The sequence below is a fragment of the Zeus faber genome (assembly GCF_960531495.2).
Source record: "Zeus faber genome assembly, chromosome: 16".
Lineage (NCBI taxonomy): Eukaryota > Metazoa > Chordata > Actinopteri > Zeiformes > Zeidae > Zeus > Zeus faber.
Genome location: NC_137202.1, coordinates 18,528,618 through 18,549,434, shown reverse-complemented (window position 1 = coordinate 18,549,434; position 20,817 = coordinate 18,528,618). Strand labels below are relative to the sequence as shown.

Genomic DNA, 20,817 nt, shown 5'->3' with positions numbered 1-20,817 from the left:
GACGTGTGTGTGTGTGTATGTGTGTGTCACCATGAACATCTCCAGCTGTACAGGTTGCCGAACCAGAGAAGTGACCTCTGCCCTTCTCACAGGGCGGACCGCTCACAGGGCGGACCACTCGCAGGGAGGACCGGCTCACAGGGCGGACCGCTCACAAGGCGGACCACTTGCAGGGAGGACCGGCTCACAGGGCGGACCGTTCACAGGGAGGACCGCTGACAAGGTGGACCGGCTCGCAGGGAGGACTGGCCCGCTCACAGGGTGGACCGGCCCGCTCGCAGGGTGGACCGGCTCACAGGGCGGACCGGCTCACAGGGCGGACCGCTCACAAGGCGGACCACTTGCAGGGAGGACCGGCTCACAGGGCGGACCGTTCACAGGGAGGACCGCTGACAAGGTGGACCGGCTCGCAGGGAGGACCGGCCCGCTCACAGGGTGGACCGGCCCGCTCGCAGGGTGGACCGGCTCACAGGGCGGACCGGCTCACAGGGAGGACCGGCTCACAGGGCGGACCGCTCACAAGGCGGACCGGCTCGCAAGGAGGACCGGCCCACAGGGCGGCTCGCTCGCAGGGTGGACTGGCTCACAGGGTGGACTGGCTCACAGGGCGGACTGGCTCACAGGGAGGACCGGCTCACAGGGAGGACCGGCTCACAGGGCGGACCGCTCACAAGGCGGACCGGCCCGCAGGGCGGCTCGCTCGCAGGGTGGACTGGCTCACAGGGCGGACTGGCTCACAGGGCGGACTGGCTCACAGGGAGGCTCACAGGGCGGACCGGCTCACAAGGCGGACCGGCTCGCAAGGAGGACCGGCTCACAGGGCGGACCGCTCGCAGGGTGGACTGGCTCACAGGGAGGACCGGCTCACAGGGCGGACCGCTCGCAGGGTGGACTGGCTCACAGGGAGGACCGCTCGCAGGGAGGGCCGGCTCAGGTGGCTGTGGACGTACTCCCAACTCAACATGCTGATAAGGTTCTGACTCAACCGTGGAGTCTCCCCTTGCAGGCGTTTCTGCATTTAGTTCAGTGTGTGTGTGTGCGTGTGTGCGTGTGTGTGTGCGTGTGTGTGTGTTTTCAAGCACTCCAAAGTTCACTAGTCTTTATGGAGTCTGACTATGTGGCAGGAGGGTCAATAGTTATTTCCCACGCCCCTTCCTCTGTCTCTACTCTCTCTCTGTCCCTCACCTTCTCCGTCTCTCTGGACTGGACTCAGGTGAGGCTCGTCAGGTACGTCTGTTCCACAGCCTACTGTGACAATTACTACTACGGTTTACGTGATTACCAATTCTAACACCTCGTACTACGACTGTTGCCTCATACTGCAGCTGCTTCTTCCCTGAGGTTCACTAAAGGTCAGCTTTTCCTCCGGTAAGTGCCATTTTGTTAATGACTTCACCACTTCTTCTAGCAGGTGGATGGGGCGTGTCTGGTCTAGAGGCAATGAAGTGGCTCTTCCAGGTGGAGGTTCATTCATGGAGCTGCTTCCGTCTTTGGAGGAGCTGGGGGTTGATGTGCTTCCCTCGTAGCTGTTGGAGAGAGAGAGAGAGAGAGAGAGAGAGAGAGGGAGAGAGAGAGAGATTTTTATCTTGACGTTTAAAGTTCCTTTATTTTCAGTAAGTCATGTCACAGAAACCTGATGACGAAGGAACCAAAAAACAACACAAACAGAGACAAACCACAGGAGAACACAGGTCAGTAAGACACAGACGTCTCTCTTCAGAGACAACCAGGTTCACAGGGATCTGCTGATGTCTTCACCAGGTCTGAGACTCCTGTTCACTATAAGGACGGCTCCCTTTGTAGCCCGGACCTCCTCCTTTGTATAGTTTACCTCCTTGGAGAGAGAGAGCGAGAGAGAGAGGGAGGGAGAGAGGGAGAGAGAGAGAGAGGGAGGGAGAGAGGGAGGGAGGGAGAGAGGGAGAGAGAGAGAGAGAGTGGGAGGGAGAGAGAGATTTTTATCTTGACTTAAGGTTCCTTTCTTTTCAGTAAGTCATGTCACAGAAGGGGCAAGTCTGAAACTCTTTGTGACTCCTTCTTCCGCAACTTCCAACTTGTCTTTTAGCCAAAACGAAACGGTGAATTTGCGCTTCCACTTGTGGGTTGAAACGGCGGTTACGCAGCTCGTGTTTGACAGCGAGGACAAGTGGAGTGGTGGAGCACTCCTCTAGAGAAATGAAGTGCAGAGTGCAAGCACAAGCCTTGGACAGGAATCTCTTGCGGGAATTAAGTTTCCTCACGTGAGTCTGGTGCAGTGTGTTTCAAGGAACCCGGGATGACGCACTTCACTAAATGACCTGAGAGCTATTATCAAATTAGATTGCGTTTTATTGTCCACGGGGTGAAATAAGTCGAACGATAGAAGCACGCGCTCGCACGCGCAAAAAAAAAAAATAGAAAGCAGGGTAGATGAAGTGTTGAAATATGAAATATGCATGTGCAGTTGTTCCTTTATTAAAATGTGCAGTTTTTGCCAATTTGCATTCAAACATCTCTGCTTTGCTGGTGTTAGACTCACTGCCAACTAGGTAAAAGGTTGTGTGTGTGTGTGTGTGTGTGCCTGTGCGTTCAGAGCATGGGTCTGAAGGGTTCGCCCGTCCTCCAGCTCGGGCTCGGCCTGGTGTTTGTGACCAGCGGATTGGCCATCAACCTCGTCCAGCTGGCCACGTGTCTGCTGTGGCCAATCAGCAAGCGGCTCTACCGACGCATCAACACGCGACTCTCCTACTCCCTCTGGAGCCGTGAGTGGGCCGTTCGAAACGGGGGGGGAGAGAGAGAGAGAGAGAATGGAAGGGGAGAGGGACGGAAACCGAGAGAGAGTTGAAGGAGTGAGGAAGATGACGGGGGGGGGGGGGGGGGGCGGTCGTATTCATCCGACAACTTTTCGTCATGGCGCTCCGGTATGAGCCGCAAAGATGGCAAACCGATCGCAAAGTGCCCCGACCGGCGCTTCTCGAACTGGGTCCCCTCCCAGTTCAACCTCTTGAATCTTGAATCTTGAAATAAAGGGGACCAATGGTGCTCCCTGTTACACAAGTTAATACAGGTCGCTGAGGTCCCCCGAAACATGTTGAAGTTTCATGCTGAAAATACCGCACAGATCGTGCGTTCTAACCATTGTAACATACCTCAATACCGTCCTATTCCAAAACGGGCTGTTTTTTTCGTGGGAGGAGTCACCCTGCCGAGGCCCCAAGTTCCGGGTCCTGCGAGCCAATGATGGTTGAACATGGTCGCATTTTAAGAAATTCACAGCGGAAGCCCAGTGGTTTTTTTGAAAGAAACACAGCGCAATTATTTTGTTAAACAAATAAAAAGTTCCTTCACAGACAGTTGGTATTAATTCCTCATTATTTTAACATATTTTGGTTGTTGAGTTACTTAGATGGGGGGGGGGGGGTGTTGCAGCACTGAAAAACAATTTACAATAGTTTCCCTTTAAGTCGGTCTTGGCTCGTAAAGTTTAGTTAAGATTTTGAACCGTTCTGACCCTTAGATTTACTTTCAAATTGATCTTTTTGAGTTTGGCGTCGGGGCTCTCGGCGAAGTGTGCTTCAAACGTAGGTGTACTCAGTGAGCTGGAGAGAGGAGGGAGAGAGGCGGACGTACAGGAACGTTACCGCCAATGTTATCTTGCAATAGATGGCTCTTCTGCAACACATCACTCATTTCACAAAATGAATAGTGCAGGGATCCACTGATAACATCTGGATTTGACCAGTGAGATGTCCGTGATCCATCCACTAGAATTGGACCGGCGTTTGGATCGCATCCGCAACCAGCGATTTAAATATCTTTTGTCTTTCCGCCGTTCGTCCGCGTTTCCAACCTTTCTCTCTTGTCTGCCATCCTTCATTTCCCAGAGATGGTCATGCTGTTGGAGTGGTGGTCGGGCACGGAATGCACCCTGTTCGTGGACGACAGCGCCACGATGGAAAAACTGGGCAAGGAGCACGCCATCGTCATCCTCAACCACAACTACGAGATCGACTTCCTCTGCGGGTGGACCATGGCCGAGCGCTTCGGGGTGCTGGGGGTGAGCTGGCTTACGTTTCTGCACCAACTGAGCGTGATTTCTTGCAGTTTCGCACGATCAACGATTTCAGCATCAGAGTCAGGTTATTCGGCCATGTACACTTTCATATGCAACGAGTTTGTCGTGGTGAGGACTGATGCATTGTCTACAGCCCATGATTTGGCGGCCCACTTGCCACACCCTCCCCATAGGTCGGGAATCGCTGGTCGACGGGAAATTAGCACGAAGAAGCTTAACAGTATGAAGAAAGAGAAGCCCAAAACACGACGATAGACCAATACAAAAAACATAAACAGCCAAATATATAAAAATATACAGAATGTGGAATTAATAAGTAAATGGCTTCAGATTTAGTCAACTTTAAAAAAAAAAAGAAGCTAGGTTATTTTGCTTCCAATTGAGAATTTGAATTGCGAGAATATTTTTTCTCCCTGACTTATTTCCATTTTGTTTTTTCAAATTGCGTTAGTTTACTTTGTGCCCAATTTCAATAAAAGGGAAGGGGGGAAAAAGTCACAATCTGACATCAATGCCTGAGCACTCAGCGCACCGTACAGGACATAAAGGCCCAGCGTCGGGCTGCTCCAGCACGTTATTCCGCCATCCAGTGGATCCAACTCCATGCTGTTGGACGCTACATTTTTCTGCAAAAGCGGGAGAAGACACCTTTTTAAAGAACGAAACAGACAACATGGGGGCAAAAAAAACCCAAATATGACATAACTAATTTAAGTCTTATCTTATTAGTATTTCAGCTGGCTTTTGGATGACGTGATTTTAAATTTGGTTTCAGTTTAATTTTAATTCAGAGAAAAAGCCTTTACTTTTTTTTTTATTTTATTCGACAAATTTGATTCTTTTTTCTCTTTTGGTGACATTTTTGGTTCATCTCAATGCTGTGCTTGAGAAACTGCTGCCACTGTGTTTTGACCCACATCCACCTAAGCTATATGTGTGTGCGTGCGATGTAAAGGAGTATATTAAAGCAGATCTAGGAGACCGAAGCAAAAGCAATGTAAATGAATCAACAACAGAGCCGACGGTTATTGAGATTCGTCCGGACCGAACTACTTATACATTCAACATCCAGTCGTATCAGTTTGAAACGCTCCCCTGACGGTGATTTAATGTGCAGAACTCTTACAGTGGCGAGATCAAGCCCAAGATGTCTGTGGGGGGAAAAAAGAAACGTGAGCGACCCTTTAGGAAATGCTCCAATTCCAAACACGGCTGTCTTTCTAAATCCCCGGACTACTTCCAGCCAAACGCGTGGAATATGAAGGTGATTGCCGCTGTTGCCCTCCCCCGCAGAGCACCAAGGTGCTGGCCAAACACGAGTTATTAAAGGTGCCTCTGATCGGCTGGACCTGGTACTTCCTGGAAATAGTCTTCTGCAAGAGGAAGTGGGAGGAGGACAGGAAGGCTGTTACAAATGGACTGCGACGACTGAAGGACTATCCGGAAAACATGTGGGTGAGTCGTCAAGATGCATCTCTTCAGTTTGTGTGTGTGTGTGTGTGTGTGTAAAATTTCTCTTATTTTGCCGGAATTCTGACGAGACAGGCTCCTGTCTCCCTCAACACTGGACGACAGTGAACGGGTCAACAGCATGGATGGATGAATGGACATATGGATGGGTGTTGAGCAAAGTCTCCTCATGAAATTTAGGATGCAAACAATCCACGTCCTAAAACACCAAACAAACGCAAAACGACGGGTCAATCACAGACCGCGGCACTTCATACAACTACAACCTTGTTATAATTATTAGTGAAAAAACGACAAAATGTGACCCAAAGTAGCCGACACGACACAGCGACGTTCGAGAACGAATGGAATGAGGTGAGATTTACAGTAAGACACTTTGTGACATCATCATACTATGTACTTTTCATACTATGTACTACTATGTACTATAAACGTGCAGGTTATGGTTCAGTTATGGTTATGGGTCAGGGATTACAAAGCAGGCGTCAAGTGTGCGTGTTGAGAATGAGAATGAGAATTTGCTGCTTTTCCGTTGTGTTAAATCATCTCAAATGATTTATTTGGGGTTTTCTGTCGGTCAGACAAAACCAGCAGGTTGTACAAGTCACGTTGGACAGGTTTCTTGACATTTTACGGAATGAAAGATGACGTACTTACTTATGGAACAGCTCCGCAGACACCAACCAGGTCAGACAGTAAACACGCACGCACACACACACATGTCTGGTTGGTAACCTTTAACCATGACAGAGCGGTGGACTCTGCACCGCGCACGGTGCGAATGAACCACAAGCTACACATTAATAGTACGTTGGATGATGATGATGTCATAAGGCGTCCAAGTCGTCGAAGCACGAGATTTTGGTGAAATTTGATCGGTTTTTCAATCATTCCTGCTCTGCGTGTGCACGGAACCTGGAACCACGATGTGTCTGAGACGCAGGGGTTCTCGCGCCACCTCAGTGGTGTTCGTACCTGTTCAGGACACTTTTAGCCCAAAGATTCCAAGAATATAAAAATGATAATATATCCCTACCTGATGGAGCCCGAATAACAGTAGGGGACCGTCCCTACCTGATGGAGCCCTAATAACAGTAGGGGACCCTCCCTACCTGATGGAACCCGAATAACAGCAGGGGACCCTCCCTACCCGAGGGAGCCCCAATAACATCATCATCAACAGCTACACGTGGATGTTCAATGATGTTTTGTTTGATTTCTTTGTGCCTGTATGTTCAGGTTCTGTTTTACTGTGAGGGAACAAGATTCACTAAGAAAAAGCACCAGATGTCTATGGAGGTCGCTGACAGGTTCTAGTAGATTACTACAACTACTTTACTACTACTACTACTACTACTACTACTACTACTACTACTTCTGTTCTCCTGGTACTACTACTACTACTCAACTACTCTTCTACTAGTAGTGGTACAACTACTCTGCTACTACTACTGCTACTACCACTGGTACTACTACTAATACGACTTTACTACTACTACTACCGTTACTATGTACCACTGCTACTACAACTACCATTGCTACAACTACTGCTACTACTCTACTACCTCTACTACTACTATTACGATGCACCCCATCATTTCTGACTGGTTGCTCCTTTCTCATTATTCCTCACAGCAAAGGTCTCCCAAGGCTGAAGCACCATCTGCTGCCCAGGACTAAAGGATTCACCACCGCGCTGCCCTGCCTGCGCGACACGGGTGAGAACGCTCCCAGCCAGAACACTTTCTTTGCCCTGTCTTCCCTTCACCTGCCAGCCACGTACAAAACACTGTGAGCGGGCGTCGCCGTCGGTAACCACCCCTCAACCCCCCCCCCCCCCCCATGACTTCCATTATAAGTGAAGAGAAGGATCTATGCCGATTCTCATTCCTCTCACGCCGTGTTTTTTGGTATTTCCCAGTGGCGGCCGTCTACGATGTGACGCTGAACTTCCGTGACGGAGAGGTCCCGACGCTCCACAGCCTCCTCGGAGGACGACGATTCCACGGCGATATGCGTCTAAGGTCGGCACGGCGGGAGCGGCACGTCGTCGTAGACTCAGTGTTCAGGCTCATTGGAGCGGGGTTTAATGGCTGGTGAAACGATAACGTCCCAGCCTGGCACCGAGCAGGTGGCGCAGCAACCGGAGGGTCGCCGCTTCCTCCTTGACAAAAAGTGTGAAATTGTCCGTGAACGAGAAACACTTAACCGCAGATTGATGGTCGCCTATGGGTGTATTAGCGGGTGAATGAGCGGCCATCACGGGAATCACTAACACTACTATCACCACACAACTAATGCAGAGCGTGTGTGTGTGTGTGTGTGTGGGTCTGTCTGTCTGTCTGTGCGTGTATGTGTGTGTGTGCGCGCGTATGTGTGTGTGTGTGTGTGTGTGTGTGTGTGTGTGTGTGTGTGTGTGTGTGTGTGTGTGTGTGTGTGTGTGTGTGTGTGTGTGTGTGTGTGTGTGTGTGTGTGTGTGTGCGTTTGCAGGCGGTACCCAGTGGAACAGATTCCCAAAGATGAGAAGGAGTGCGCTGATTGGCTGCACCGCCTGTACCAGGAGAAGGTAGAAAGAAGGAGCTATAATATAGCAGTACACTGCACGATAAACCCAACGATAAACAATATACGATAAACAATAAATATTGAACAAAAAATGGAAAATAAAAATGACCTGGAAAGAAATGGCAAACATTTGCCGTTAACAATAAACAATGCAACAGAATAGTAAACCTTAAAGTAAACAATAATAAACAATAAGATTTTAGCAATGTACAAAAACGTAATGATAAACAATAAATATAAACCAAAAAATGTACAAAAATAACCAAGAAAATAAAAGGAGAAAAATGTGGAAACGTCCAATACACCTAGAAGACGGGAAGACATTTTGCAAACCTCGATGAACCGGAAAATTAACAATAGATATAAACCCGACAACAAACCAGAAAAGTAAACCTTAAAATAATGAATAATAACAATTCCGCTGCAGTACATACGGTACACATAATGGTGACCAATAAACACTAAAAATTGACCGAAACGATAAATAAGAAAAGCTCGGCAGTACAGTTGACGTGGTTCTCTCCTTCCCGTCGTCAGGATGCATTACAGGAGCAGTATTTCGCCACGGGCCGTTTCCCCGGCAACCCCGTGACTCCGGCCCGTCGGCCGTGGTCGCTCCTCAACTTCCTGTTCTGGGCGGCCCTCCTGCTCTCCCCCCTCGCGCGGTTGGCCGTCGGCATAGTCGCCAGCGGAAACCCGCTCCCCATCCTCGGCCTCTTCCTCCTCCTTGTCACTGGTGCGATCTCACGCACGCACGCACACACACACACAATTATCTCATTTTGTAAACAATTCTGTAGATAAACACTTTTTTTTTTTACGTTGTCTCTTCAGCCTCCGTGTCCTTGAAGAAGTTGATCAGTGTGTCCGAGGTGAAGAAGACGGGGTCCAGCTACGGAGTCCAGGAGAGCAAGAAACAACACTAGACGCACGCACGCACGCACACACACACACACGCGATGAAACCAATTATAAATATGTATGTTAGAATAATGTTGTCCATGAGTTGTACTCTTATATTTAACTTTATTGCAACATTGGTCCTCTTCAAGCTTTGAATAATAAAAAAACTGAGCACCCAGCGCAGGCTCTTGTTCCTAATGGTGTTATAACAATTTCATTAAATCCCGTGATGCATTTAGGGCGGAATGTGCCCTTTCCTCGTGACGCTGGTACGCCACGAGAGAATAGAGATTACCATAGATAGGAAGATGATCGGAAGTCGTTTTTCGCTCGTGCCGGAAATGATTCCCCCCCCCCCCCCCCCGACCGGAGGTTGCCGTGAGATTTAATTGATTAACGGGTTCCCCTGGGTTCTCCATTTCTTACGGATATTTTTCATTGAACCTGAAACTGACCTGCCAGGGTCACGCCGAGATGGAGGAAACTTTTGTTCATGTTTTCATAACCACGGCCAGATTTCTATATGTTACACGTGATAATAAAATACATCAAATAAGAGGAGAAGCCGGCCATATTCAAAGTTATTTAATGATAAAGTGTATGTCATACAATGTGGTGTATCAAATTTATGCCAGTGAGTATAAATGTGTTTCTGTATATTTTGGGGATTTTTACTTTTTTTTAATTACGTGGACTGTCGTGGGACGGATGTGACCCCCCCCCGGGCCTTTCGTTTGAGACCCCTCCTGTAAACGCTCACGTACTAATTTAGCGTCCTAAACGGTATTCTATGCGCAGAAACGTACTCAACGCCGGACGATAGTGCGCATATTTACTTACATCGCGATTATAGCCGCTATACTCAGACCGCTCGTAATTCCCGTCTCTCCCGGTTGACTTGAACGCAGCATAGTATCCTATCTTATGCTGCGTTCCGTTCGGCCTCGGAAACGAGTAAATCCGCGTCGGCAGCCCCCACCCCCCCCCCCCCCCCCCCCCGAGCTACACGTCAGGGGAACCTGGTTCGCAGTTTACGGTCAGCGTCGACGTGTCGTGGCGGCAGCTCCGTCACCTGCGGTGAACGCCGAACTCTCCGACTGTGCAATTCCGATTCAAGCGGCCGTTCCTTTTTTTTTGCGCTGCTCCTAAGTATGACGTCGGATCCTCCGAGTTCCGAGTTCCGAGCCCCGGGGAAGGCAGCGCGGAGCCCCGCTACGCTTTCCGTAAACACGGCGAAGTTACGACGCTGCGGACGTTTTCATCCCCAACTGAACCGTTGAGACATCTCCACGGGTCACACGCGGAGCGCTGTTGTCGTTTTTTGGGGTTTTTTTTTTTCGTTTGTTTGTTTGTTGTTGTTGTTTTTTTTTTTTTTGTCATTTCTGCCCAACCTCGTCAACGCGTCCGCGTGCATTTCTTTGAATGACGTCCATTGTGGCGGAGTGGAAACGATAGCGCCCGTCGGCGCCGTTTGTTGACATGTCGACACGAATCGACTGACAGCGGACTGCCCCGCAGCCTTCGGTGAACGGCGACCCCGCCGAAATAGCTGCGTTATCAGAGTTGTTGTGGAGATGTGGTGATCCGCTGGAGACCCGAAGCACCCCGGTGAGTCATGGAGGGAATCCTGTACAAGTGGACCAATTACATGACAGGTGAGTGGTCTCTGTGTTTACCATTAACCTTCCACTGTTTCCGTTTCTGTCAGACAGATAGATCGATCGATAGACAGGTAGATCGATCGATAGAGAGGTAAATCGATAGATAGGTCGATGGACAGACAGGTAGAGGGAGATTATAGACCGATAACAGGGCGATAGCGATAGATAAGACACAGGTAGGGAGAGGGAGATTGGCAGAGGGAGGGAGATAAACTGTTCATTAAATCGTTCTCACACATACTAAACTATTTATATATTTTTTGAAAGATTCTGATCCCTAATGACCTCCTAGTCCATGTATTTTCGGTGCAGAGCGTTCATACAACGCATATCCAGCCTGTCATGAATAAAAGATTCCAGTTAACCCAACAGTGGACAACAGACATGTTGTGGACTAGTGACTCATAGCGACATGCTGTATGGAATAATGGCAGAACAGGCGGCTCTATCAGTAATACAGCGGAGGTGAAATCTTGAATCTTGAATCTTCGTGGCTATTATTGATGTCACACATCTTGAGAGAGAGAGAAAGAAGTTGCTGTATTAGAAAGGGGTCTTATTTTTTATTTTTTGGAGGGGTAGATGATTTGAGCCTTATCCTCTGCCTATAAAGCCTCTGATTGAGCTCCCTGGCCCTCCTGGTGGTTGGGGTGAGGGGCCTCCCAACCAGGTGGCATTGGGGTCTCTTTTGTCCCGTCCCTCTGCTCTGAGCGGCGTGTACGTCTGCGCCCCCGGCAGGTTGGCAGCCACGCTGGTTCGTGCTGGAGAGCGGGGTCATCTCGTACTACGACAGCGAGGACGACGTCGGCAAAGGAAGCAAGGGCTCCATCAAGATGTCCGTCTGCGATATCAAAGGTTTGGGAACGAGCAGGACACGGACACAGCTGACACCGCTTCCAATGTGACGTTCTCGCCGACGTTCTAAATCGATGCTCGTCGACGGAAGTCATGGATTGGATTCAGGTCGTTACGTGAATAAGCACCGTCTGACCTTCTTTTTTTCATTATTTCTGTCTATTTCTAGGCATATTATTTTCCCCAGGCAATTTTTTTTTGGGGCGGTTCAAAACCCATCTATTTTATTCCGCGACAAAACAGATTTCTTTTCAGAACTTTGAAGTGTGTCGCCCGGAACTCTAGTCTGCGCTCACAATTTATTTTTGGGTTTCTGGTTCTCGATCCCGAATGAACGTCTTATAACAGGCGACACCGTCGGAGCTATTCTCTTCTTTTTTCGTTCATCTGAGGAAACGCTATTTTTAAAACGCCTTACTTATCTGCGCCCTCGGCGACACCGAGTTTAATGATGTGTCTGGTTTCCCGGCCGCTCTGAAATAAACGTATTTATTTAAATTCTGCCATTTGTTTTTTTTCCTCTTGATCTTTTCTCTCTTCTTCTCCGACTACAGAGCCGCTCTGGTCGCTGCTTCGCGATCATACACGTTTTAGAGACATTAACGTTGAATATTTGAACATAAAAATTTGACGGTCAATTCTCCTCGACCCAACTGATGGAAACTCACCTGACTCATGTTCCATTTATTGACGGCTTTACAATAAGATCGCAATCCGCTCAAATAATTGCAATCAGGAGAAATACAGTATGTACGTCACTTGCTCTTATTGTGGGTAAAAGGTATAGGGCTGCACAATTTTAATTATTTGAATAGATATCGTTATCCTGATATGACTCTCCCAACTCCCTTGACTGATGATTGATAAAAGGGAAGTGTACCTTGCTCTGCGGGCGATACCTAATTGTGTCCCATTCTGTAGTCTCCCGAACGAACCGAGGGATCAAACCGCGCTCGTCGTCGCATTTGTGTTGTACCTTGTGCGCGTGGATAAAACCAACAATTTCAACAAATGTGGCGCTTTGCAGTCCACCCCACGGACGTGACGCGTCTCGAGCTCATCATCCCGGGAGAGCAGCATTTCTACGTGAGGGCCGTGAACGCCGCCGAGAGACAGCGCTGGCTGGTGGCGCTGGGGTCGTCCAAAGCGGGAACGCTAGACAGCCACAAGCACAGAGGTAGGGGGGAAGAAGACGGGGGGGCGTCCGTCCGTCGCCACCAGCGCATGTATCTGCGGAACTGAAGAAAGAGCTCGACGTTCCTTTCCTTATCTCCAGGGCCGGATTGTCTGAAAACCAAGATGTCTGAGCTCCGCCTCTACTGTGACCTGCTGGTCCAGCAGGTCCACACCATCCAATCCCAGCACGGTGACGACACGCAGACTGCGCCCACGTCGGAGGTGACCGGAAGGGTTTTTCTTTTTGTTTCGTTTGTTTTCGATCTGGGTTCATTATTTATTTATTTATTTATTTATTTATTTATTTATTTATTTATTTATTTATTTATTTATTACCGCTTTTCAAAAACGGTCGGATATCCTCTGCTTCTCTCGATGTTCTGAAGCGCAGATTTCAATCCCTGGCGAAAGCTTTTGAACAGGCAGACAGGTATGACACGTCCGCTGCTAGGGCTGCTACGTTCGAGTCGGTAGGGAAGGCTGTCGTAGATTTCGTTTGATTTAGGAGTGTGAGTAGCTGCTGCAACTCTGTAAAATCAAACATGAATATCCGTTCAAAGAAACTTGATTTTTATTTTTTTGTTTTCCCCCCCAGGCATCGCTCCTCAGCGCAACCTGTGCAACCTTCATTAGGACGCTGGAGGAGTGTATGACTCTGGCCAACCACAGCTTAGCACCTGACCTACCGCCCCCTGAGAGGGTTGGTCTGCCTTTTTTACTAATGCAGTTATTTAAGACTTTTTAAGTGTTTTCCAAAGTATCATCCATGTACCGGGGGGATTGGTCTGAATGGTGCAAACGGCGACGTCCATTTTTATCGGGGATTAGCAGCACGGTCGTCATCCAGGCTTCGTTTTCTGTTTGTTTGTCTGTACTGTGCGTATTCCTCTCTAGATGAAGAGGTCCATCAGTCACCCTGGAACGTACAACTTTGACCGGTGAGTTCACTCCAACGCATTTAACTATTAAGGGGTTCTTTAGGACCTTTTAGGAAAGGTTAATGCGCGTTTTGATCTTTCCCGCGTTAAAACGGCTCCTTTCCTGTATTTCGAGTCGTGTTTTCACGGCGATTCCGCCCACCTGATAGCTGTTCTAAGCCACGCCCACTGGCAGCATTCAGGCGTTTTCACACACCTGGCGCAGTATGGTAGACGACTTACTTTTAAATCAATATTTATTAGGAAAATAAAGTAATAATAAGAGTAAAGTATTTTCGCCTGAAAGTGTTTATTATAAAAATTTCGCAGCTTCATGAGTTTTTCAGTTCTATCGAAAAAAACTAATATATAGATTATTACTGTCATTGTGTTGTACTATGGTTAATTATATATAATATAATATGTTATATTATTATTTAAATATGAATATTCTCAATAGTTGTCGTTGTGCTCTGGATTTAAGGTGGACTTCCACCGTTGAGCAGATATTTTGCAACTCAGACGGACGTGAACGCACGCGAGCACAGGCTTAAATGTAACCCAGGAAACTCTTCAGTGGCGTGAATGGAAGTCAATGGAAAAAGAGGAAAGTTCTCGCTAGGAATACAAAACCAATACATGTTTTCCACAAGACTCCAGGGTCCCGATATCTAGGTTTACTTCTAGGCGTCTTGCTTGAGATTTTGAAAAGACATGAAACAAGATTGAACAAGGATATTAAGGCTTGAAGAGGGTTCTATTGCCCAAATATAGAACGTTTCGGCTCTTGTGTCCCGCCGAGACGGCGGCGGGCGTGAACCCAAACTCATGGCTCCGAATTTCCTCTTCAGAATGTAACGGGTGACGTCACAGACGCTATGTCCACATTGTTTTGCAGCCGATGGTCTTAAATAGTAGCCAGGACGGAAATCGCTCGAGCCATAAGCATTGCCGATACGTTTTTACCGTTTCATACCATTTTGCCCGCGCTTATCTGACGCAGGACCTCGCCCGTCTGGTGCGGGGGGGGGGGGGGGGTTGTTAGACGAGAACCGGCCCGTCAAGCGAACATGATCATGAGGTTGAGAATTAGCATCTAAACAAAGGCCTTTGTCACTGGGTTTAACCTGCGATTTCCCCCCGGGGATTAATAAAGTATATCTATTTGTCTATCTAAACAGACGGTTCCATTAATCCCCTGCTCTGTTTGGCTTTGGGAGATAATGTGGTATGTCGGGAATGACAGGTAAGAAGCCCCGGGGCCAATAGCAGCCCTCCAGTGACTATCACACGGCCCACTGGGTGTTTGCTGCATTTGATAGAGATATAATTACTCATGTTGTTATTTATATCTTCTACTGTTATCTTCCAGACTTTCTCTTTGTAATAAACTCTTTTCCTCCCTTATAATCCGCTGGCCTTCTTAGGTGTCACCGAAACCGAAACCGTGCGAGGCAAAAACAATAGCGAAAAATACAAAAAACCGATAGAGGCAAAGAAAGTTTTGTTCATATTTTTTGGTACATTTTATGTCTTTTCTTCCTCTCCTTTCAGGTCGAGTGTTCCAAAGGATTACGTCTGCGGGGGTCAAAGGTCGACCCAGCGAAGGAACCGCACCTGCTCTGACAGCTCCGTCTATGACAGTGACCGTGAGAAAAACCCAATCGGACCAACATATTCATGTGTCGAAAACATTTTATTTACTTGCCATGGATACCCAGGATTTCTGTCTGTAGAACGGACTGTGTGTGTGTGTGTGTGTGTGTGTGTGTGTGTGTGTGTGTGTGTGTGTGTGTGTGTGTGTGTGTGTGTGTGTGTGTGTGTGTGTGTGTGTGTGTGTGTGTGTGTGTGTGTGTTGCTTTGCAGGCGTATTGTCCAATCTGAACGGCGATTCATCTTCCATCCCGGAGGAGCGAGGCACGGCGGCCGGTCCCAAAACCACAGCCCCCGACACAGACACTGACCTGTCAATGTAACCCGCCACCGAACCTCCACCACCACCTCAATCAACAGTACTAAAGTCCGTAGAGGGTCAGGATCAAGGACATATGCTGATTTTTCTCAACGCGACAAAAGATGGAAATCGCGGCGCGTTTAGCGCAGAATGAAGTCACTAAATCATCCTTCTCCTACTCCACAGCAAGGGATGTCCTTTTTTTTTTGTGCTTCTACTCCGCATAAATCCTAACTCACTTCTCCCACCTGCGACGATACCGATTTTTTTCACCGTTGCAGTTAAACAAACACAGGGTCAAAACATCTCCCACGGACTGCTTTTAAAGTGCTTTCACCCAAAGAGGTGGCCGGACGCCTCTGGTGGAGTCACTCTGCTCGATCCACTCATCCACCCTTCAGAGCTGCTGGCAGCCCCTGGGGGTCGTGAGGAGGTCGCTGGTGCCCGTTTGTACCGGCGTCTGGTGAAAGAGGTTTGTAAACGGTTCGCCACTGGCTGGAGAAAGTAAGTTACATAGCACAAAAAAAAAAAAAAAAAAAGCCTCAAATTCGCTTCGGTGGAGTTTTTCTCGGTCGGGCGGCTGTCGGAAGAGCTGGGTTGTGGAAAGGGTGAGGATGCAGCCTGCCATTACTAAATACTTAAAAATTAAAAAGGCGTATAAGTAATGATTAAATGGGACTGGGGGGAAAACAGTAATCAGTAATCCTGAAATTTGTACAATTAAAATGGGGTGCCAAATTTTGTCATGTGGCATGTGAGCACACAACCTTAAAGGGGGCAAATGAGAGTTTGCTTCAGGGAAATGTCCTTGTGCTCCAGAACTCGTGACCCTCCAGACCCTCCAAAATCCAGCAACTGCTTCTGGCAAGGCCAATGTTTTTTGCTCTACCTTGCGCCGTAATGACAGTACCACAGCGCCGCCAGCTTGCGCCCGCCGGCCATCGCACCCCAGAGGAAGGGAATTGCCTTTCACAGATGGTTGATCACAAACCTCTGCGCGAGCTCAGAGGGAGGAAGACGGAGCTGTCGTCTCCCGTCCCCCGAGCCGTGAAAGGTCAGAGGTCGTTAAAAGCTCTGCGTTTGGGGCGACGTGTTAAGTTCGGTGATTGTGGACTTCGTTTTGGTCCTTCAGATCTCCCGACGTCGACTTGTACGTTTGGGTGGAGAGGACTCATAATGTGGTTTTCTGGACTATTTATTCCACACTCTTGAGACGCCCGATACTTAAAGACTCGGGAGGGGGTGGGGGAGGGTTAGGGAGTTGGATCTGAGCTTAATTGTGTTGCACCAATTATACCCCCCACCCACCCCACCCCTCCGGAAACTCCTCTCCGGCTGTTTTGCACTTTAGAGAAAACCACACAAATATAAATTGCAGTGACGTCTGTGATGGCGGCGATAGCTGACTATAGGAAGCCCTGGCTCTGGTGTATTAAGTATTAAAAGTTCTGTATCTTTAGTTTTTGTCTTCTTGACGAGACGTTGTAGTTGCTGCCTTCGGTGGGACTTTGTACCTCCATTTAAAAGGAAAAAAAAAAAAAAAGAAAATCACAATTTCACATTTTTGGGCTTTTAAGACGGCGCATTTTCTCAGCAGTGTTCTGGAAAATCCCCCTTTTTTTTTGCAACAAGACTCTTGTGTTTTTTTTTTTTTTTTTGTTTGTTTTTTTTTCCCCCGGAGGATATGTCGAACGTACGCCGCGATTCCCATGACGAGGCTTTTTTGATATGATGAATGTACCTGTCACAAAAGAGGAGACGTTACGGTGTTTATGACATTGTGCCAAGAACTGAAGTCGCTGTTTTTGCTTCTCTTGTTTCCCTCCGTCGTCCTGCTCTCTTTTCGTCCAGCTCTTCCAGGGGCTTTACTTTCTGTTTAATGCTGTGAGGAACAAACCTAATGAAGAGGAAAAAAGATGAATACGGATGAAATAATACAAATGTATCATGATTATTTATGAAAAGACTCTATGTATGGCCTAATCTGTGTGGGCCAATTTGGCTCGAGTAGCTACAGTTTTTTTTCATTTTGACATGTAAAAACGATCTTGTTAAGCGGCTTTTTAAGTCTAGTCATTGCTTTCTATGTTATTATTTTTTTTTTGTGATCGCTGACACCAAATGATACTCCAAATGAGACGGTCGTACAGTAGTGTTATTTGTGTTGGGCTCATCATGCCGCACGCACACCCAGCGGAAAGGGACGGGGCCGGACCGACGGCGGTGGCGGCGGCGTGCTGCTCGGCAGTGAATGTGTCCGCATTATAAGGTCATTATCATGGGGAACTCCCGGCTGTGTCATCATCTGCCGTACGTCTCGTTTCGGCCAAACCTGAAAGACGGCGTTCTCATGCCTTAACTGCCCTTAATTAAAACACCAGGGAGGAGGTCAATCCATCCCCTTTGAGTTTCTGTCTCTTGTTTTTTGGGCGTGTGTGTTTGCCTTGAACGAAATGGGAAGACGCATAATTAAAGTGTGTACGACACAGTTAATTCTGCATCCACCGACCAAACACACAGCTGTGCCTTGGCGACAGCAAAAGAAGGCAGGGGAAGGGACCAGATAAGCTGTTTAAACAAGTAAAAATATATTTGCATACATGAGCCCTCTTGTTTGGGGAAAAGTGAGGAATGGTGTTGTCAAACGTAATCAAACACACAACATGTTAGAAATGTGTGTAATAAGTGTGTGTGTAAAGTTAACTAAATAGATCAGTAGACGTTAACCAATTTGGAAACATGAATCTACTTACAAACCTGCAAAGGAAAGGGATAGAAATATTCTTCACTTGGTAAGAAGCAGCGTATAAAATGGACTCTGTTTGCAGAGGGTGTGTGTAGCCTCTACACACAATATGAGTTTCCTCACACACACACACACACACACACACACACACACACACACCTATTGCCATCACCTGTTGAAAAGTTACATCCTGGATCTCCGGTGGGAATATAACGGGGGGAATTCACTCTCCACTGCTTCAGCAGTTCCACTTTGGGGACCTTGGCTCTAGGTGAGTGCACTTTTAACTTTCAACTTATTTGTTGTTTAGTTTTTACTGTGTAGTTTTGCTTCTGTTATACAATACAGTATAGAATTAAATTGCATTTGTTGGAAAGATTAGGGACTTGAGATTTGTGCTTTATTACCATTGTCTATTATCCCCTACATTCATTAAACCCTGCTATTATATACTTGCAAGATTGATAAGTTATTTGGTTAAGTTATTAAAATTATGCTATGTGCTTGTGCTATGTACGGTATGTAGAGCAGTTCCCAATGTAGGGGACGAGTCCCCTACATTGGGAACTGCTGGCTGTACAGTATGATCTACTATGATGTATGATGTATTGTATGCTGCATAAACCTTGCTCTCTCTACCATGAAATTAGAACGAATTTGGACTAAAACGGCCACTAAAACCACTACATATGCTACTACACATACTACACTGGACTACTCTAATGGTACACATACATGGAAAAAGAGAAAGTATTGTGGTTTTTAAATAGGGATTGAATCAGGTTCAATTCAGAGGTTCCTGGGCACCTCTGATGTCTAAAGTCTGAATTAGATATGCCAGCACGGACTTAGACATTTTCTTTGTTTTTGTAGGTCAGAGGTAGTACTCCGTCCATCTGTTTCTCTCACGGCCCCCTGCAGTCATGTCCGGAGAAGAACGCCAGCGGTCAGCAGCCTCCGATGGTTTAGGCCAACAAGACCGGTCCAAACGAGACAAGGTAACAATATTGCATTTGTGTCTAGATTAGCTGTATGCTATAGCTTTTACCCTACTGTTCATGAGAACAAGTCACAGTCTTGTGGTTCACAGTCTTGAATGGTGTGATTCTTTCTTGCACTACACTAACTTTCTGATGTACCGCTAACAATAACCCTAACCTACTCTAAAGGAACAAATGACTAACTCTTACAATGACCATTTTGAACTGGGTTCATCGTAATTCTAGTCGATGTTGCGCTTCGTCCAGCCTAGGCCGGCTCCCGCGTTCCTGGTCCTGACTCGTTGCGCAGCCTGCTATGACCAGCAGGGGCGCTCCATGCCTCGGCGTCAGGACGACAGCGAGTCCAGCTCCGAGGAGTCCGGGCCGGGGTTCGACTGGGACTCAGAGTCCAGCTCCAGCTCCAGCTGCAGCAGCTCCCGGTCGGTGTCGACGGCCCGCGGAACCGGAGTGGATCTGGACCATCCCCGTTCTGGATTGAAAGCGCTGACTATTGTTGCTCCTGCTGAACCTGGGGAGGCAGAGCGAGGGCCCCAAGAGCGGAGTGGACCGGAATGCAGGATAGAGAGAAGACAGGAGGAGGGGAGGGAAGGGATTGAATGCCTGGAAAACCGAGAGGACGAGACTGCGGCCCGGTGCTCCTTTTCCCACTTCAGCCGACCCCCTTCTCTGGTCACCACCCTACAACTACAGGTGTTGCCTGGAGAACAAGGCATTATCTGCGCGGCACTCGGTCCAGTCTGCCAAGCCACCCCAGAGAGGAAGAGCGAAGAGGAGGCAGGGGAGAGGATGGAGGAGGGACAAGACGGGAATAATGGAGACAATTGCAAAAGAGACACTTAGGGCCGGGCAATACGGAATAATCTATTGTCATGGTGGTGATTTGTAAAAAAACGGTTTTTCATCATGATGGTCATTGATAATCGGAGCAAACTTAACACAATGTCCATTTGTATCATGACCTCTGTACAGATGACGAAATTCCGTCCATTCAATGTGGAAATGGCAAGAACAATATGATATCAGATCAATAAAATTGCATGTCAGAAATTGAGAGGCAAATAATCTTGGTTCAGAAATGTCAAATTCCACTCTGGGATTTTGACTCCACCATGTGGATTCGGCCATGATTTACTCTCAGCTAGTGGGTGAAACCAGCTGGGTCAGTGCAGGGCTGGAGCTAAAGCATGTCAGGACATCATTTATATCATTTCTGCTTCTCGTCATTGATTTGGAGTGGCAAAATGTTTATCACTATAACACCGATAACCAACGATAAGCACTACTCAGCCACGCATTTTTTTTATTTTTCTGGGAGTAGTGATTGCAATGCCAACTAAATCCATGATTATATAGTTAATAGTAACATATACTGTATGTATACAAAATCAAATAAAAGACATTAAGAACAGAACTGTGTATGTTCAAGGATCAAGTTCAAGTTCAAGTTCAAGGTCGGATCAGTGGACATTATGGCCCCGGATGAACAAGTAGACCAACAAATGGAGCGCTGTGGAGTCA

The 20,817-nt window shown here is 47.6% G+C and overlaps 2 protein-coding genes across 3 annotated transcripts; both read left to right on the top strand.

Annotated features, from left to right (window-relative positions):
* Positions 1-1,954: 1,954 nt before the first annotated feature.
* Positions 1,955-9,150, top strand: LOC307242227 (1-acyl-sn-glycerol-3-phosphate acyltransferase gamma-like). 2 transcript variants are annotated; one of them, XM_080016596.1, is made up of 10 exons: positions 1,955-2,237; positions 2,570-2,738; positions 3,861-4,033; positions 5,345-5,506; positions 6,761-6,831; positions 7,157-7,239; positions 7,443-7,545; positions 8,012-8,087; positions 8,624-8,822; positions 8,921-9,150. In XM_080016596.1, the coding sequence occupies exons 2-10, from the start codon at positions 2,573-2,575 to the stop codon at positions 9,010-9,012; spliced, it is 1,125 nt and encodes a 374-aa protein (XP_079872722.1). In that variant the 5' UTR covers positions 1,955-2,237; positions 2,570-2,572; the 3' UTR covers positions 9,013-9,150. The 2 variants fall into 2 exon arrangements, with proteins under 2 accessions (XP_079872722.1, XP_079872723.1); XM_080016597.1 differs by lacking the exon at positions 6,761-6,831 and having other exon boundaries at positions 5,345-5,502.
* Positions 9,151-10,402: 1,252 nt separating this feature from the next.
* On the top strand, positions 10,403-17,949 carry plekha3 (pleckstrin homology domain containing, family A (phosphoinositide binding specific) member 3). Its single transcript, XM_080016182.1, has 8 exons — positions 10,403-10,644; positions 11,389-11,505; positions 12,533-12,682; positions 12,782-12,903; positions 13,277-13,381; positions 13,576-13,619; positions 15,153-15,247; positions 15,465-17,949. Exons 1-8 carry the CDS (start codon positions 10,605-10,607, stop codon positions 15,572-15,574), a joined length of 783 nt encoding a protein of 260 aa, XP_079872308.1. The 5' UTR covers positions 10,403-10,604; the 3' UTR covers positions 15,575-17,949.
* The last annotated feature ends 2,868 nt before the right edge of the window (positions 17,950-20,817 follow it).